At 39.4% G+C, this 19,037-nt stretch overlaps 2 protein-coding genes and 1 pseudogene across 3 annotated transcripts; 1 reads left to right on the plus strand and 2 right to left on the minus strand.

Annotated features, from left to right (window-relative positions):
• Positions 1–63: 63 nt before the first annotated feature.
• On the minus strand, positions 64–6,105 carry LOC126614042 (ubiquitin-like domain-containing protein CIP73). 2 transcript variants are annotated; one of them, XM_050281682.1, is made up of 16 exons: positions 5,895–6,105; positions 4,713–4,856; positions 4,296–4,413; positions 4,051–4,131; positions 3,728–3,834; positions 3,567–3,638; positions 3,254–3,415; positions 3,061–3,130; positions 2,789–2,961; positions 2,383–2,547; positions 2,220–2,291; positions 2,005–2,134; positions 1,466–1,900; positions 753–1,135; positions 489–566; positions 64–374 (listed from the first exon to the last, which is right to left on the minus strand). In XM_050281682.1, exons 2-16 carry the CDS (start codon positions 4,833–4,835, stop codon positions 366–368), a joined length of 2,178 nt encoding a protein of 725 aa, XP_050137639.1. In that variant the 5' UTR covers positions 4,836–4,856; positions 5,895–6,105; the 3' UTR covers positions 64–365. The 2 variants fall into 2 exon arrangements, with proteins under 2 accessions (XP_050137639.1, XP_050137638.1); XM_050281681.1 differs by having other exon boundaries at positions 2,789–2,976.
• Positions 6,106–7,695: 1,590 nt separating this feature from the next.
• LOC126585898 (uncharacterized) lies at positions 7,696–13,335 on the plus strand (annotated as a pseudogene).
• A 1,887-nt stretch (positions 13,336–15,222) lies between these two features.
• Positions 15,223–17,190, minus strand: LOC126584616 (uncharacterized). Its single transcript, XM_050248949.1, has 5 exons — positions 16,943–17,190; positions 16,775–16,830; positions 16,395–16,476; positions 15,875–15,939; positions 15,223–15,780 (listed from the first exon to the last, which is right to left on the minus strand). Exons 1-5 carry the CDS (start codon positions 17,007–17,009, stop codon positions 15,556–15,558), a joined length of 495 nt encoding a protein of 164 aa, XP_050104906.1. The 5' UTR covers positions 17,010–17,190; the 3' UTR covers positions 15,223–15,555.
• Between the last annotated feature and the right edge of the window lie 1,847 nt (positions 17,191–19,037).

The raw sequence follows: 19,037 nt of genomic DNA on the forward strand, positions 1-19,037 counted from the left end.
ACACTAAGGTCCATAGAGGATCCAAATTCCGTCAGGTTAGTCCAATATGGTGAGGAATGGAAATTAACAAAGCATCTATCTGCCTTCTCTGGATCAAAACTCCATGGAGAACTAGGCATTAATTAGCAAAGACGAAATTCTGTTTCACGAATTTTATGTAACACTATGATATTACATCCGACCAAAAACTATATCTCAATACTATCTCCACAACTCGAAAGAAATTTTTCCAGTCTCGCATGAAGTGAAAAACAAGAAGCAATCTGTGTTGAAAAAACAAAAGCCATACTTAATGATTGTGCTAAAAAAAAACCGATCACTTTTTCACGACAATGAATAACGTTGCTTGAACTGTCCGATCATAATTACTCCGTCTGCATTGAAGAAATGAGATACTAGTTATAAACATCGGAAAATCAAAGAACGCAGATAAGGAGTACAAGAAAGAAAAGAAAACGGATTTAGATTTTCATCTACATCGTTGTCACCTTTTGGCGTTTTGAAGTTGGAGGATCTGGTTCAGAATCACTACGTTGATGGGATGACCCAACATTGGACGTTTCAGCCTGCAAAACAGAGTCATCTTTTTGTTCTTTATCACTTTTCAAACCGATATAACATTTTGTTTCAGCCTAACATCAAGATTTACAACTTAATGTGCAGGTATGCTTTGTTTGGCCATTCACGAGAACGAGGGCACTGAATGTTGGCGTAAAATGCCATGGAAATGATGACTGGTGTAGAAAACGTACCCTGGTGGAAGAATCTTGGGCCATTCTGTGCTCAGAAGAATTTCCTGGCTCTCCCCCTGTGGCTTGAGATATGAATGGCATGATTTGGTGAAGTAAATTAGACAAAAATATTCCTTCATCGGTGGCCCTTGGCTCTGCTTCCGGTGCAGCTACACCACCACTAGATGTCCTTGCCTGATCTGGTACAGAACCTGCAATCACTCCCTCAGCACTGCCATCTTCTACATGAAGTTCACCATTCGGAAAGAGGGTCCTTATAAACTGTAATATACTGCTTGGGACCTGTCTCTCAGAGTCTTGGCTGTTTGGGGTTCCGCCAGCTGATAAAATATTGATACTGACACTTCGTGAGATAGATGGCCGTCTGACATTGGGAGCTGATCCTGCAGGAAAAAGCCACTAATGAATACACTCAACCAATGACAGCAACTTAACCACCATGGTTAACTACATTAGAAGAGATGAAAAACTCAAATCCAGTCCTTGGATGAGCTACTGCCTAACTCAATTCTTGTGCGTAAGACCTTGGACGAGCTATGTGTTATTATTTGTTGAACTAATCTTTTCTTTAGATGCTACTTCACAAATTACGTAGTACAGCAAATTAAGACACATGCATTATCTAAATTAAAAGAATAAAATATTTGAGAAACTTCTGGCACCACCACAGAGAACAAATTGTCCTCTCTTGGCACTGCCAACGAGTATATTACCATCTCTTGCAGAATCTGCAGCAGAAGAATCTGCAGCATTTTGCTGTTCTGCTGCAGATTCAGAAGACTGCTGATCAGTATGGAGATTGGCAGGGTGATGATCTCTAGACGCTGGAGTTACTCGTTCACTACTCACATTCCCTGAAGCTACATGCTGAAACCTTCCAAGCAGTGGATAGTATAACCCTCCCGAAATACCAGAAGAATCTGATGGTTGGCGACTGAGGGAAGCAGGGACTGTTGCAACCATGGTCCTCATTGGCACTATCCTTACAGCCGGATCTCCAGCAAAAGCTGAACCACCTGGGACCCTTGAAGTGGCTTGATTAGTAGGATCTTCACCACCAGAACTTGTTGCTGGGTTTCTTTGCCCTGACGGCTGATGAGTCTCCCCATTTTCCTCTCGAGTGGCATTGGATGTGGTTGCTGACGAACCTTATGGATAAAATGAATAATTCTTAAAGTTAACTTCTACTTAAGCATTAAATAAAAGTAAACCAAACGACGGAAATAACCTGGGAATAAATACTTAAAGGTACCTCTTCGTATTTGTATATCAATACGCCTTGGAAGAAAACCGGTACCAAGTCCACTACCAAGACCAGAACCAGGCTGCACAGCTCCCATGGGGATGGCACCAAAGTTCGTTCCAGATTGGAAAGGAAGAGGCTAGCCAAATATGATTCAATTCAGTCAGTACAAATAGAACTATTTTCAACAAGGTCTTAATTAAGTGTTTAGAAAGTTACAGTACCTGAACCATAATGGGATTAGGGCCAGTAGGGGATATGAAAACAGCAGGTCCAGCATTAACCACCGCGTCAGACTGCATAAGTTGACCCAGATAAAAGTTTATAAGTCAGCAGAGATCTAAATGGACAAAATGACATGACAAGGACAATTCCAGGAAACACTACCGGTGCTTGACCCATTTGCAATGTCATGGTTGTACGACCAAGTTCAAGTAAAAAGGCACCTAGGTTATGAAATAAAGCTCCATTTCTCGATGCACTAGCTTGGGTGCTCAACCGTGCTGCCGGATCAGTCACATTCACTTGATTATCCAGTTGACTTGCAAATTGCTGCCAAGATGTAACATGAAAATCGCAAGGTCCTTTTGTTTAACATGATAAATCAAACAGCCAAAAGCTTGTAGCTAATATAGAATTACAGTAACTAGATTGTTCTACTTTAAACAATAAATTGCTCATTTGTGACAACTAATGGAAAATCAAGCTACCAGCACTAGTTGTCAACTTGGAACACCAATATATATACTTGCAATAATATAGCGAAAAATTACAATGACACATGAGAACGCACAAGTAAGGATTCTCCAACTTGTTCAGCGAGTAATTGTCGAGTAGAACGCATGACTTCTACCAATGATGCAGGAGTGGGGAGCCCCTCTTGCCTTGTCCCTGAACGTGAGGAGGAATTGGAGCTTTCTTCCGTCCTATGATTAGCAGCTGCTTGATTGCTTCCCGCATCTATGCCTGTTGTTAAGTGAGCTGACACTTCAAATATTTCAGAAAACTAGCACCATTTGTGAAACAACTTTATATAATAAAAATTCCTGCACATAGAAAACTCACCAATGGCCTCAAATTCACACCTCATATGACTCAGATATTGGGTTAAAGTGGTCAAAGAATCAGGAATTACCTGCAAAGACCACCGATAAAGCAGAATATTTATACTATTGTTTCAAGGAGATTCATTAAGTTAAGTTCAAACCACACAAGAAGATTAAAACTTAATCAAACAAATTGGAAACTTTTAACTTGCCAGAGGTGGATGAGGCCCCAAAGGAAATGATGTTGAATGAATAAAAGTCCCATTTGATCTGTCAGATGGACCCCTTGTGGCAGCTTGTTCAGAATGAAATTGGGAGAAATCAAACATACCCCCCAAACCCGATGTCCTTTCTGGCCTCTGTGACCCATGTTCCTTCAGCATATCAACCATCCCCATAACAGATTAAATATGTAAGCACAAGGTGCACATGAATTTAAAATAGCAAATGATATACATATGCACACACACACGCAATATCCATTAAAGTGAGATTAGCTTCAGAAATTTTCAATTTTAAATTTACCCTGACTTCGATCCCTTCACTGCCACCAGCAATATTTGGCATTCCTATAGAGCCAAGAACAGCAGAGATTATCTGCTCAGACACAGAGATAAGGTGGAAATCATTACCATGAAAATTATTTACACCAAATAGGAATACAAAGTATATAATTAAAGACTCACCCGATTTACTTCAGGTGCAAACCCATCCCCTTGAACAGGCATGCTGAAAGTTTCAATGACAACACCAGGGCCAACATGACGGCTTGTACTTGAAGCCGGATTAGTTCCTACACAGAGAGTTGGCAGTATGAAAACAATGTCAATGACGGTAACAGTTGAATCAAAGATCTAGAAGAGAAATAAGGTTTGCCACTAATGGTAACCAATCTTACAAAACAACCCAGGAACCCAAACTATCAGATAATTTGCCATCAATGTGCCCATAACTTAAAACATGTTAACAGATGTAGAACTGTAGAATACTACATAGTATTAAGATCAACCTGGATGATCTGGTAATCCTTCAGGTGATGGTGGAATAGGTTGTCTCAAAACCAAATGTAAGGTGTGGCCATCTTCAACATCTAAACTGTGTTAAGGAAATATCAAATCCGTAAAATGAAAAGTTGGTGAGTATAATGGAAATGGGCCGATGAAGCACACATAGAATTAAGTAACATAGAGGTGCCACAAGGTTTTCAAAACTAAAAAGTCTTCCACAATTCAAAAGACAAAAAGAATAGGATACGATAGGCAGAGAGAAGCTGATCATCCTTTAGAACTTTTCCTCGGCATATCAGTCGTTGTTGTTCTGATAGCACACCGGTGACAGAAGCAATCTGTTCTTTCAAAGCAGGAACTGGCATCTGCAGTTCAGAAGACACAATTTGGTAAATTCAAACCTGTTTGGAAAACTTCTACAAAAAAGACTTTCTACTAGCATGTCCTCACATGCAATATCCCTTCACAAATAAGCTTCAGTACTAACGTTTAGAGTTTTCACACATAAAGCACTTTTAACTGAAGGAAACTATCTCAACCTGTAAGAACATATTATATGGGTACACTAAAAATGCACAAACATTATGGTGGTCAAGATTGTACACAAGGATATAACTGTTGCCCAAAAGCAGGAAATATAATGAAAAGTCACAAGAGATGCAACCTGTTTATCCACCCTGAGAGTATAGGTTTGTGAATCCAATGTTTTAATTTTAATCTCAATAGTGGCTTCAGACCCTTCAACCTGCTCATCCATGGGAATATGTTCAGTACCATTACTACCCATTCTCCTCAGACCGCAATGAACCTGCAAAAGAGAAAGAGTATAAATTATGAAACAGCTTTCTTTCTCCATTATTAGAGGTTGGGATGGGGAAACTTGAGCATTCAATCAACTACTACTTTATATAATGACATTGATAATCGAAAAACATGAAAAACAAAATGAGAAAAAGGAAAAACCATTAATGTTATAAGGCATGCCCGTCTCTACTTAACCATAACACACAATTGTAGTAAAAACATGGGTAGCAATTCTTGGTTAATTCCCAAACCACCACAAGTATTTCCAACGAAAAACTCGAATGTCCAGTCCAACATATATACAATATGTTTGATATTCCATTACCTAAGCCAACTTCAAAACATGATTTTGTGTAAATACAAACCCTTTCTCCCTATTCTTAGTTAACAACATTGCACTACACAGTCTGCACACATGCAAGGCATAGCATAAACGTTAGCATAAGGGCATTCATTACAGTTAAACGCCCCATCGCATCAAGAAAATTTATGACCAAAATCTACTCATCACCACAAGAAAACATCGTAACGAGAACTATAAGAAAAGCAACAGCACTCATATCACAATTTCCCATTCTCTTTTTTCTTTTCATTGGCAGCATTCATTGGCAGCACGCATAAAACTTCGTTCGACTTTTGCAGGCTGAAACAAGATTTGGTTTTGTTTGAATTTAACAACTTCGAATTAACAACTAAATTCCCATTATTTTTGTCTTTGTGAAATTGGATTCAATCGCATGCAATCTCTCAAAACCTCAGTAAAGTGAACACCTTTTACTCATCCACACGAACACATGATTAAAAAACACATCCTAAACAAAAAACAATCTAAAAACCTCAGAATTCCTGGAATCAAAAACAACCCAAGAACAAAAACCTCAGAATTCCAAAATCTAAAAAATCAACAAGGGCAATACATTCAAACCCAGAAAAACCAACCCAATAATCACCAAACCAAAAACTCAAAAACCCCCAATTGAACACCAAATTAAAATCGAAAAAAACGAAAACCCAATACACAAAACATGATCATAGTTCTTACCTACGATACAGAAACTTCGAAAAGCTTCCAGAAGATGCAGAAGCGTGACAGAAGCCCTAGAGCGGCGGAAAACTATGTACAAAAGCCCTCGGAGACACAGAGGTTTATACGCAGGTGGTGGTCTCTGCCACTGAAATTTTTCTGGGTCGTCGTCCACTCTGTCACTGTGTGGCAAATGATGGGGGAGTAGGGCAGGTCGAGGCAGGAGGGAAATATTTGTCTACTAAATTTTTTGCCTAAATTGGTGGTGGCAAAATCGAGCGGTAAATATTATTTTTACCTCCGGATTTTCACCGTCGGGATTGGTTCTTTTTTGTCTTACTGTTTGCTTCGAGAAATTTTTTGATGTGACGGAAATATGAATAGTACATCACGTATTTTTATGTAAGTGGTGAAAAATTTTAATTTTTAAATTATTAACCTTTTAACACACATACTCCATAATTTATATAGAAACACATGGCATACCACTTCGTGTGACGATCACACTGAAAAATCTCTAGTTTGCTTCTTTGCAGCAAAGGGAAAGAGAAAATAAAATAGAGCACGTAAGCTAGGACTAATATTTAAAGTTTACTCGACACCATCCATATTTGAAAATATCTAAAAATATTAGAGAAAGATATAGAAATAGGGATGAAGTTCTTATATCAAAGAAACTTTTAAACTTAAGTTAAAATCGACAAATGTCGTTAATATTTTTTACACATCTGTTAATATACTAGAAAGCCTCTTAAATTTTGTCCTCTTAAATTTTGTCCAAACTAATGTATATAATCCCTAAAATTTCATTTTAAATTTCCATCATTTCTATTGAAAGCAATGGATATTCGTTATTTGTCGATATTTTCACAAATTTGCGTATCGATATTTGTGAAAATATCTTTAAAAAGTTAATAACTTAAAAAATAAAAATTTTCACCACTTACATAAAAACACGTAATATATCATATGTATTCCTATCATAATAAAAAAAATGGAAAACTAATGAAAAAGGCTTGAAAACTTTGAGTTTTAATGATAATGACAAAATAAAGGGTAAAATGAATAGTATCAGGATTGACTTTTTAGTATAAAAATGTGGTTTTTCGTTAAAATGAACAGTACCTGGTGCTTTTCGTTAAAGTTCGCTAAAAATAATTATCTTGTGAAATGGGCTTTTGGGAATAATAAATTGTAATTTGCTGGGCTTTGTCTGTTAGAGGGTTGTTATTCATTGGGCCAGTTGGCAATGGAGGTCTCACCACGTGACTTGCACGGCTCAACGGCCTTCCTTATATCGTAACGCTCATTCTCGTATTTTAATATGTTACGAAATTGGTTTTATCCTTCTGTTGCTCCTTCGTCTTCTAGGGTTTCCTTCGTCTTCTACCTCCAGCTTCATACGCCATTGTTACAGGGTCAAGGTTGAACCAGATCAGTGGGATGTCAATGATGAGAACAATGTGGACCGAATCAGTAATTCACCACCCGAACTTCTTGTTCGTATAGTGTCTTTCTTGCCGATAAAGAAAGCAGTAGCTAGCAGCTACTAGTGTCCTTACGAGGCCATGGCGGTATGTCTGGGCGTCTGCTATGACTCTCAATATCGAAGCTATTAACTTTGAAGGAGGTGATACTTAACACCGCTTCTTGTACCTCGAAGAAGAAACGAGAGACCGGGACAGTCATGGCTACGTCAATTGGGTGAATCACGTTGTGGAGCAGCATAGAGGACAATGCATGCATTGAACGATTCAGGGCTTGCTTTTTTATAGAAAGCGGATTTGCAGCTTCCATTGATAAATGGATTCAATTTGCAATGGAAAAGAGGGTTGAAATACTTGAGTTGGAGTTTCTGGCAGAATCAATTGCTTTCTTAGGTAATAACTATACATGCATTTCCCCAAAAACTACTACTGGGTCTGGAGATGGGTCCGTTTTCTGACGTTCCAAGTCTACCGCGCCTTGCGGAAACAATTTTGGTTTCAAGGCCCTCAAAGCTCTTCGAACGTTTTCAGTATGTTGGTGTGACCGGAGAAGCTGTTGAGTTCTTATTGTCCAACTGTCCAGTTCTTGAACGATTATCGCTGAGTTTTGGCAAAGACTTAGTTAGTCTAAGAGTTGTTGGTCCCTCGATCGCATTGAAATATCTTCTGAGAATATTGTCGTGAACTCCAAAAGATTGAGATTTTTTATGCAAAAATTGTTTCGTTTAGTCATCATGGATGGCTGGCAGATTTTCATTTCAATAATGTGCCGATGCTGGTTATTGAGGTATCCATTTCTAAGTTTGGCGTTCTTGCTGAATTTTTAAGGGGTGTCTTCAGCCGACTCTCATGCCAACTGTTTCATATAGAGATTCTGAAGCTGGATATCAGAGGAGCGGTTAGTATACCCATGTTGTTATATATGATGTGCCAGTTTCTTTTCTTCTTTGTTGTATTGTTTTGTTCCTAACTTTTTCGCTGGGTTTCAGGTTTACCATCAGAATTATAAATTTCCAGTGCTATCAAATCTGAAGCATTTGGAATTATTAGTTGATGACGAATACTGTTTGTCCCTTGTTCACTTAGCTTCTTTGATGAACGCAGCTCCTAACTTGCAGAAACTTGTTTTGGGGGTATGTATGTGTTTGTTATCAATACATTACAAAGTATAACTTGATATTTGTATGTATGCATTTGCATTCGTATCTTCTCTCCCTTCTTTTACCAATATTTTCGAAGAACCAATAGTATAAATATTGGGGAGCAAAAGTTAAGGTTTTGAGTTTTGTCAAACTGTTTTCCTTGATGCAGTTGGGTTTCGGATCCGCGACTATGGGACAGAGGTTCAGGGCCGAAGGGGTAGAGGAAGACCTAGGAAAACTTTGGAAGAGACTCTAAGAAAAGACTTAGAGTACTTGGATCTAACGAAGGACATGACACAGGATCGAGCACAATGGCGTTCTAAGATTCATATAGCCGATCCCACTCAGTGACTTGGATTTTCCAAGTCTCCAACCGAGAAGTTTTCCTCACTCGGGAAATTAAGGGAACACTACCCCAACCTACATGCTCCACTCAGAAAGCTTCAACATACAAGCTTTAACAAAAGAAAATTCAAAGAACTTAGCGAAGAAGGCTTTGGTGTATTTAACACAATACGTTGAAATGAAGGAAAGCTTATTTATTGATATCCCCGATAAGCTACAAATATGTACATATACATGAGTCAAAATAAGCACACAAGATGGAGCCTTCACAAAGGTTGCTTAGGAGAAGTCTCAGCAGTCGGTAGAGCCCCAGAAAGAGAAGGCACCGGAGGGGGATCATTTGGAGCCTCAGTACTAGACATAACCCTAGAAGGAGGAGGCATCAGAGGTTGATCATTTGGAGCTTCATTACGCGGTACAGCCCCAGAAGACGAAGGCAATAAATGCCTTTGGAACAAACCCACAAATCTCTGATGATCAAGTAAAACCTGACCATCAGTTTCCTTCATCTGGTCAAGCTTCCTCTTCATGTTTGTAGCATAGTCATGTGCGAGCCGGTGCAACTGTTTATTCTCATGCTTGAGCCCTCTAATCTCCTGTTTGAGACTCATCACTTCAGCCGCCAATGATTCAACTTGGCGGGTTCGAGCAAATAGGCGTTGGGCCATATTAGACACAGAACCTGCACACTGAACACTGAGAGCCAGCGAATCCTTAACAGCTAACTCATCAGACCGTTTGGAAAGTAGTCTGTTATCTTTGGGAGTGAGAAGGTTCCTGGCCACCACCGCAGCGGTCATATCATTCTTCATCACGGAATCCCCAACGGTAAGAGGACCAGTAGGGGAGACGAAGGATGGGCGCCATATGTTGTCTGGAGAATGCGGGGCTGCCTCTTCAACAAGGTTCAAGTCAAAACGACGGTCGGAGGGGCCAGACATTTTCAAAGGTGTTGAAGAGAGAAGAGGTCGGACAAATCAAGATCTTAGAAGTGCAAGAATGAAGCTTCTACTGGTGGAGATTCAAGTGTGCTTTGGAACTTAATGTCAGCCCCTATAAAAATCTGCACTCGACGAAGCTTCAGAAATCGAAGAGGCGCCTGCTCAGAAATCGAAGAGGCGTTTGCTTTCTCAAAAGCTGGGCTGCTTAGAGATCACGAGGGTTGATCTCAGAAATCGAAGAGGCGTTTGCTTTCTCAAAAGTTGGGCTGCTCAAAGACCACGAAGGCCAATCTCAAAAATCGAAGAGGCGCTCGCTTTCTCAAAAGCTGGGCTCCCCAGAGACCACGAGGGCCGATCTCAGAAATCGAAGAGGCACCTACTTTTCCAGCCTTGTCAGCACCTGTCACACGCACACTCAGTTTTGCGGAAATTATGGGCATTCTGTCAAAGACTTCTGGGGAAGTAGAAAACACATGAATCTTACTGTTCAATCACCCACTTCCCACACGCAACAATAGCTCATGGGTACCACAGATAACTTTGCCAAAGTTCTCTGCCAAAGTTGAGCACGTGAAGCTTGCAGCTCCCACTACATCGCTCTGACCAAGAAGGGTAAAAGAATAGTAAAGAAACAGCACTAACAAAGTTTAGACCCATAAATTTTGAAGGTCTAGCTACCATATTATTACCCACAAGGGTAAAGGAACAGTACCACTGCTGGATAATTGGAAAGTCCCTGTGTGTCAACCTCTGTGCTTCGTGGCAAGGTAGACTAGCAAACATGCCCAACCTTTACTCACATTCGAGAAAACACTCCCAATAAGATTGCTTGCTCCAAAATCGAAGAGGCACCGTCCTTCGAATCTCGAGAGCCAGACTCCCAACATGACTACTTTCTCAAAATCGAAGAGAGGGTAAATGAACAGTACCATTGCTGGATAATTGGAAAGTCCCTGTGTGTCAACCTTTGTGCTTCGTGGCAAGGTAGACTAGCAAACATGCCCAACCTTTACTCACATTCGAGACAACACTCCCAACAAGATTGTTTGCTCCAAAATCGAAGAGGCACCGCCCTCCGAATCTCGAGAGCCAGACTCCCAACATGATTACTTCCTCAAAAATCGAAGAGACACTGCTCTCCGAATCTCGAGAGTCATACCCCCAGCATGATTGCTTTCTCAAAAATCGAAGAGGCATCGTTCTCCGAATCTCGAGAGCCAGATACCACAGACCACTTTTTCAAAGTGCTCTGACAGAGTTAAAACATGTGAAACTGGCAGCTCCCACTACCGTGCTATGACCAAGCAGGGTAAAGGAATAGCATTACTACTTGTTGTTAGGGAGACTCCTATATATGTCGACCTCCATCCCCAACGGACAGGCAGACCTGCAAAAATGCTCAACCCTTCATCATATCGGAGAGGGCACTCCCAACGAAGCCTTTCGAAATATTCAGCTTTCTTTCCCCCCGATAATACCTCTGCAAACAAGCTATACTAGAGCAAGAATATCTCATATCATCAGGGTTAAAAGCAAGAGTATCCCATATCATGCTTTTTCCCTGTCTTTTCTTTTGGCCTTGTTTTTACCTGCAAGACAAGGAGAAAGAGAGCAATCAGTCAGCACTTGGAATCAAGCTTCCAGCCAGGAACTGACTGCCTGGAACCCCTTACCTGATTACTTACCTGGCATTGCTCTCGAGTACTCATCTTCAACATCTTATGTTTCCAGGGAAGATTCCGCATCTGCTTGAGGAACAGATAGGGCAAGTGCGAAAGATACAAGGAAGCATGTGGAGACAAGCGTAACAGCACACGTGCCGATACATTCATTACTCTGTCAAAAGCAAAAGTATCCCATATCAGCAGGGTGGAACGTACTCTAGATTTGATGGACTTGTTTTGACCCTCAAATTCTTCAGTCGGCCTTATACTCTGGAGGAAACCAGAAAACCCTCCAGCTCAGTTCAAGAATAAACCTGTGGAAAGTTACTTCTTCAAAAGCAAAAGTATCTCATATCATCTCTTCTCATTTTTCTTCTCTTTATCTTTCATGCTGCTGCAAGATGGGGAGAAGGTGAACAATCAGTCGGAGCTCTGATTGCTTACCTTGTCTGTCACCTCTTTCAGCAGACCCCCTAGCTCGGCGACTTGGGGGACTCCTACTACATGGTTTGTATCGCGCTTGACCAAGCCTGAAACTACGAGTAAGCTTCAAGTGAAATTGATACATTACCTTGTGCATCTCCACCAGTTAAAGATACCACCCCTGGATGGAGGAAGAGTACTTCCAGAGAAGATGCCACATCTACCTATGAGACAGATAAGGCAAGTCAAGACGACACCACACTCCGATACTTAGAAGTTTCGTGATTACGAGATCATTCTCCCACAATATTTCCTAATGTCATTTGTACTAAATCATTCACTTGTACTCACTAAATGAGAGCTTGAACCTATGTACTTGTGTAAACCCTTCACAATTAATGAGAACTCTTCTATTCCGTGGACGTAGCCAATCTGGGTGAACCACGTACATCTTGTGTTTGCTTTCCTATCTCTATCCATTTATATACTTATCCACACTAATGACCGGAGCAATCTAGCGAAGATCACAAAAAGCGATCGTTTTCGCTACCTAGGATCTATCTTGCAAGAGAACGGAGAATTAGATGGAGATCTCAACCATAGAATACGAGCTGGATGGAAAGAGTGCATCCGGCGTGTTGTGTGACCGTCGTAGGCCACTGAAGCTCAAGGGAAAATTTTATAGGACGACAATAAGGCTAGCGATGTTGTATGGCACAGAATGTTGGGTGATGAAGCATCAACACGTACACAAAATGGGTGTAGCGGAGATGAGGATGCTTCGTGGGATGTGTGGGCACACGAGAAAGGATAAGATTGGGAATGAGGATATCCGAGGTAAAGTAGGAGTAGCCGAAATTGTAGGAAATATGAGAGAAAATCGGCTCCGGTGATTTTGAACATGTGCAAAGAAGGCCGACTGACGCTCCGGTTCGAAGATGTGACTACGGGACAGAGGTTCAGGGCCGAAGGGGTAGAGGAAGACCTAGGATAACTTTGGAAGAGACTCTAAGAAAAGACTTAGAGTACTTGGATCTAACGGAGGACATGACACAAAACCGAGCGCAATGGCGTTCTAGGATTCATATAGCCGACCCCACTTAGTGGGAAAAGGCTTTGTTGTTGTTGTTGTTGTTGTTGTTGTAGTTGGGTTTCGGATCCAACGCAGAGATGGCAAAAATAGAGAAAGCTGCCCTGTGCCCCCCATCAGAACCTCAAGATAGTAGAAATAGCGGGGTATCGTGGTCATAAATGTTGTGTTAAGCATGTCAAGTACTTGATGAAGAACAAACGTTGAACGGGAGAAGATCGTTATTAATCCTGTCTGGTTTTGGTGTTGGCCTACGGGAATCGAGAGCAATGCCCTACCGGAGAATGAGGAAGAGAATGCGAGAGATCATGTTATTCGATATCTCAAGGAAAAAGTGCCTTCTACTGTAGATTTCGTATGCCTGTAACAGTAACTAGTAATTGCAGTGCAGTGCTTGCCAAGACGATATATCTAGAGTTTGTATTAGCGTCAACTATTAGCCTTTGAGCCTTGACTTAGACCCCGTTTGGTATTGTATTTTTTTCATTAAAAACTGATTCACTTTAAAGTTATGTAGTTAAAAATGTTTGGTAAAAGTAAAATATCCTACTTATTTTAAAAGCAATTGGCTCCGGAGAATAGCTTTTAAATGCTTTTAAAAGCTGCTTTAATAAAAAGCAGAGTTGTGTCTTTAATAAATATTTACAATTGTTTTATACCTTCATTATTTTTTTTTAAATGACATTATTTAGCTTTCCACACACATTTTATCCTTTTAAAAAAATTAAATGCTACTATCTACCACTACAAATACTAACTTTACATCATCACTACCATTACAACAACCCTTTTTGCCACTACCACTGCCATAACCACAACCTCCACCATTGTCACCACCATCACTACCTCCACCACCAACATTGTCACCACCATCACTATCACCATTGTTACACCATTGCCGCCATCACCACCACCACCACCATCATTACCACAACCGCCTCCACTCCCACCACAACCAAAACTGCCACTACCACCATCATTGCCGCCACCGCCACTACCACCATAATCGCAACCACCACCACTACCACCTCAACCGCCACTACCGGTGCTACCACCGCCCTACCACCATTGTGACCTCTCCTCGCCAACCAACACATCCCACTATTAGCACCATCACCATTACTACCACTGTTGTCCTCACCTCCAATTCTACTACAATGTCTATACAATTATATAACTTTACCAAACACTTTTACGGTGCTTTTTATACTCATATAGCTTTTAAAATTCAATTAACCAAACACTCATCAACTTTATTTTACAGCTGATTATTTATTACTTTTACGGTGCTTTTTATACTCATATAGCTTTTAAAATTCAATTAACCAAACACTCATCAACTTTATTTTACAGCTGATTATTCTTAATAAAGCACAACTGAAGCAGTTTAAAAAAAAAGCACAACTGAAGCAGTTTAAAAAAAAACACAACAATCCCAAACTGGCCCTTAGATGCATGTATTAGTACTATCAACTATGTTACTTGAGCCTTTTGGTCTTATTGGCTTCTTCTTTCCTAGCGTTTGACTGCTTTCTTCTTCCCCTCTCATGTTCTGTTCACTTTCACCCCTTCTCACCTAGTAATTTACCTCATCGTAAGCAGATTCTCGTTCCAAACTTGATCACATTGTTGAACACCTCTCCTGATAAAAGAGGACACCAATATCGTATATGAGACCCACTGACATTAGAGAGGTGGTCTGTAATGCAGTCTTTCTAACACTATTTCATGCATGCTTTGGTATGGTAGTTTTCCAACCGTTAAAGTTTGACGGCACAACTGTAACTGTAGAGAAAGATTTCTATGTTACGACTTACGGATATATTTTCACCGACTCAACTCACCATGATGTATTGTGCCATAAAAGTTGTTCTTCTCAGTTGTGTGGGCCGCAATGGCCTAGCAAATATTGACCCAACAAGAAACATGTGAGCTCACATGTAAAGGCAGAAGGAGTGATCCCTCAATTTTCACACCAAATGCATTCAATATCTAAAAAATGGTGGCTCAGTCCAGAATCATTGGTGGGCCCCGTTGCCTGATTCAACAAAGACATACTTCTCCATACAAACACCAACATTGTAGCCATTAGACTTAAATTTCTAGCTCCTTGCAGATAGTACAATCATTCATTATTGTCCACTATTTTCGGAGAGATTTTTACATTGTTAAGTATTGTTAACTTGTTATCAATTTGTTAATGTTATAATGAAAAAAAATACATCTTGATATAATCAATATATGGATATCATAATCAAGAGAACGTCAACAAAGTGTGTCATTTTGTTTTTCTTTGTAACATTAGTGTTACAACTTACAAATAATATCCCAAGTGAGCACTCCATAAGTGCTTTTCTCATTTGTACTCAATCATCCAAATCTTAGCCTTCAAAACTAAAACAATAACAAAATCCCAATAGAATATCATAGTTCCCTGTACACAAAGCTAGCCCTAAATTCTGCAGCATTTTCTGAAATGCTGTCCAACTTCTCTATCTAATATTTCCTCATTTATTTTGTCCAACACCTTTCCACTACTAGTTTTTGTGTTTTTCTTTGTTTATCTTTATTCACTACTAGAAACTCATCAGTTGTGTATCGGAGGTTTTCTCCTTGCCGGAGAATAGTCCATTTCCGTCATGTCTGCAAGGTCCGGATAGTGCTGGTGAGCTGCAGCAGCCTCCCGCTGCTTAGAAATAACTGGTGATTTTGCTCTGACATTCCCATTTTTTCCACCATGTTGTGTAGTACTTTTAATGTTTTCGCCTTTCGGTTCGGGATCACCTCTCTTTTCCCTTCCATTCTTCTCATTCTGTACATGGATCACATAGAGGAAGTTTTCACATCTAACCCTTAGAAATTATCAGTATATTAATTCTAGTTACTTTCATTAATTAAGAACCAACCTTTGAAGTGGTGGTAGTGGTAGTACTAGAGGGGGATGTGGCAGAGATTAGTTTTCTAGTGCTTCCTGCAACAATACAAATGAAAACCACTTGATTAATTTTGGTAGGTCCTCTTTTTTTAGCAGCAACTTTAATTTACTGCATAATCTTACTAAGAAAATGGCCACATGATTTAGTAAAATTCATGACTAGTACTGCAAGTCTATAGTTAGATTAGTTTTTTCGGGACAAAGATTGTTCTGCAGAATACATGATAATTGTAGAGGTATCATTCTTCTGATAAAACTCAAAACGGAAAACTAAATCGTTGTCAGACGGTCCTTTTAATGGCCGAAAATAATGGATAAAAGAAGAATGAATTGATGATCTAGCTCTAGCTCTCTATAAATTAAGGTAACTACGTAATCCTAATGGTGCTTGGGTCTGTGATGACTAGGTCCGCAATAATCTTCATGGATATTTGGTAACTGGTGGTGTGACAACTTCTTGGATTCTCTAAAAACTGTTTTCTTCAAGGTACCTGATGATGCAATATTACTAGGCTCTCCTGCAAGACCAGCTGCTGCAATATTACTTCTTTTCACCACAGAATTTTCCTCTTTCTGCATTTAACAAAAAAATTATGGAATTACTATTGTAAGAATCATGTTGTACTAAAAGCGTAATTAAGAAACGTATAAATGTATATACGAGGAACTTCATAAGGGATTCTGTTGCACTATAACAAAGGAACAGACAGAGATTAATGAAATAATTCATCGCCTTCCAAATGGTTGTATCACTCATATATTGCATATACATCAATATATCACCCACGTATTATCATAACGTGAAAACCTATCCCCTTTTTGCTACAGTGCAGCGGGATCTTCACTAAGAACAAAGAACAGAAGTACTCACGTGGATATTATTGTTCTGCTGTCTAACTGAGATGAATCCTTTCTCCAAACGAATCCCTTCAAGAAAGAAAACAACAACAAATATAAGTTACTTTCATAACCAATATTCATAACAATAACTAGGCGTATAAGTGAATATTTTTGCATATATATATAATTGTATAACTACCTTGAGCCTGAGAAAGGAGGAGGGAAAAAAGAAGAAGAAGAGATACTGCTGAAGATGAAGTAGTCATTTGGAGTGTATCTTATGAATCTGCAGAGATGGCAGATCAATTGATATGGAGAGATGAAAAAGGATTGGATGTCAGGAACAAAACTGTTGTGTTTTCTGCAGGTTTCTCTTTTCGTATATATCTGTTGAGGAACTTGAATATGGACAGTATGGGAACTTCTGAATGGTATGGTTGGGGGGATGCCTGCTTAAATACATACATATACACGCACATATTTATAAGATCTTTGGGCACACATTTATCTTCTCCCGACAAGAGATTTTTGTGTCGGGAACATGTCCCGACACAACAAATGTAATAATACAACTGGTTAAAAATTTAAAAACAATTCAACCAATTATATTATGACACTTAGTGTAATGAACCGTGTTCTCAATACACTATTTTCCCCCGTAACTTGAGTAGGATAAAGTGTAGTCTTTGTCCAAATAAATTAAAGACATCTTTTAGAAGGATAGAATAATAATTTGGATTAAGGTTGTGTTAATGAAAATTCCAAGTTCAAAAGGCAGCTGATTATGGGGACAAGAATTGTCTTTTACTCATATAAAGTATGAAAAGCAGATTTTCTTTGCATAGAATTAAATGTCCCATCTTTTCAGGGTATGATGAGGATTTGCTGAATCCTCTTTTCAAATCTTGTTTTAAATATGAATTAATTGACCAAGATGATTTACCGGTTTGCTCTATTTACTCGAGAGATAATTAGGTACAATTGGATTTATATTTTTCTTGACCTAAAACATTAGGTAAAAAGTGATATAGACATGACATGAGAACGTAATAATGCACTTCGTTCATTGCACTAGTTAGGTTTGAGTCCTATATTCTCATATGCATGATGTATCAAATCCCATTTCACAATTCGTACACTTTTGCTTTTCATGTTGTATCTCATTTTTCATGTAACAAAATAAACAAATCTTACCGTAGGATTAGACAACATGACTTGCCAAGTGATACCAACTGCTATGCTTTATACATTATTTGGTCAGTTAATGAATTTGAAGCTTTGTTCTTGGAGAAAGCCAACAGACATCATATGTGGCAAAGCATACGCGTTCCGTTTTGAGTGATTAATCAGATCGTATGGTATGGCTGATTGGAGTGAGGGATGGGACTGTCCGCACTGCATGATGTAATTCATGAAAAACCTTGGTAAATGGAAATTTCATGCCGAGATCCTCGCTGGATCTCATATTTCAGAGCAAAAGGAGTAAGTAATCTGGACAACTCATTAATTCTAAATTTTACGATCTCAGTAGTTTATCCTACTGGCCCGCCTAAAAAAAATAAAAATTAAGGGTCTGAATCTCTCTCTTCCTCCCGTAAACGGTCCAAATAGCACTATTCGTTGCCCCTGGAATACCAAGACTGACGTTTCAAGTTGAAAATAATAATTCTTCTTCATCATTTGATAAATCAAATAACTCTATCTCCTTGCATTGTTAGTTCGGGGGTTTAGGTTTATGCTACTTTGGTATAGATATATAGTAAATAAATAATTACCACATAGAAGTGTTTTAATACTATATACGTCATGTCGTTTCGCCTCTATATTTTAACAAGATTATATATGTACAACACAAAATGTTTAATTACACTAAGGGACTATTAAAACTTGATATAAAGCAAGAAACATACTGTTTTAATCAACCGGTCTAATTTACGTGTGAATGGAGTTTAAACCTTCATATCTGTGTTGATATGTTTGAGTTTAAAACTTCATATCTATGTTGATATGTTTGATATATCGAGTGAGAATATGCTAATGACAGGAATTCCAATAAGAATTATCGCAATGGTGAATTAGGCTCTGTCACGACTTGAGCTACCAAAAACGAAGTGGGTAGCAAACTCACGTGTCACCGGCGACAAGGCGGAGTAAATGCCACGGCGACAGGCGAAGTTGAAAGTCACCATTTCACAACGCCCACCGGACGTGGCAGTAATGTCTCTAGCTCATGGCTGCTTTCTCACGACAACTCCACGTGGAAGTCCACATCCAGCGGCCCCCACCAGAATATG

This window comes from Malus sylvestris, chromosome 2 (assembly GCF_916048215.2).
Source record: "Malus sylvestris chromosome 2, drMalSylv7.2, whole genome shotgun sequence".
Classification (NCBI taxonomy): Eukaryota; Viridiplantae; Streptophyta; class Magnoliopsida; order Rosales; family Rosaceae; genus Malus; species Malus sylvestris.

Bases quoted from the DNA above. Each gene is read 5' to 3' on its own strand.
- LOC126614042 (XM_050281681.1), bottom strand. From the start codon at position 4,835: ATGGGTAGTAATGGTACTGAACATATTCCCATGGATGAGCAGGTTGAA. The intron at 3,835-4,050 runs GTTGATCTTAAT...CTCTCTGTGTAG, and splicing joins AGGATTACCAGATCATCCAG to GAACTAATCCGGCTTCAAGT. The intron at 567-752 runs GTACGTTTTCTA...TCTGTTTTGCAG, and splicing joins CCCAAGATTCTTCCACCAGG to GCTGAAACGTCCAATGTTGG.
- LOC126584616 (XM_050248949.1), bottom strand. From the start codon at position 17,009: ATGACTACTTCATCTTCAGCAGTATCTCTTCTTCTTCTTTTTTCCCTC. The intron at 16,477-16,774 runs GTGAGTACTTCT...TGTTAAATGCAG, and splicing joins AGCAGAACAATAATATCCAC to AAAGAGGAAAATTCTGTGGT. The intron at 15,940-16,394 runs GTACCTTGAAGA...GTATTGTTGCAG, and splicing joins TAGTAATATTGCATCATCAG to GAAGCACTAGAAAACTAATC.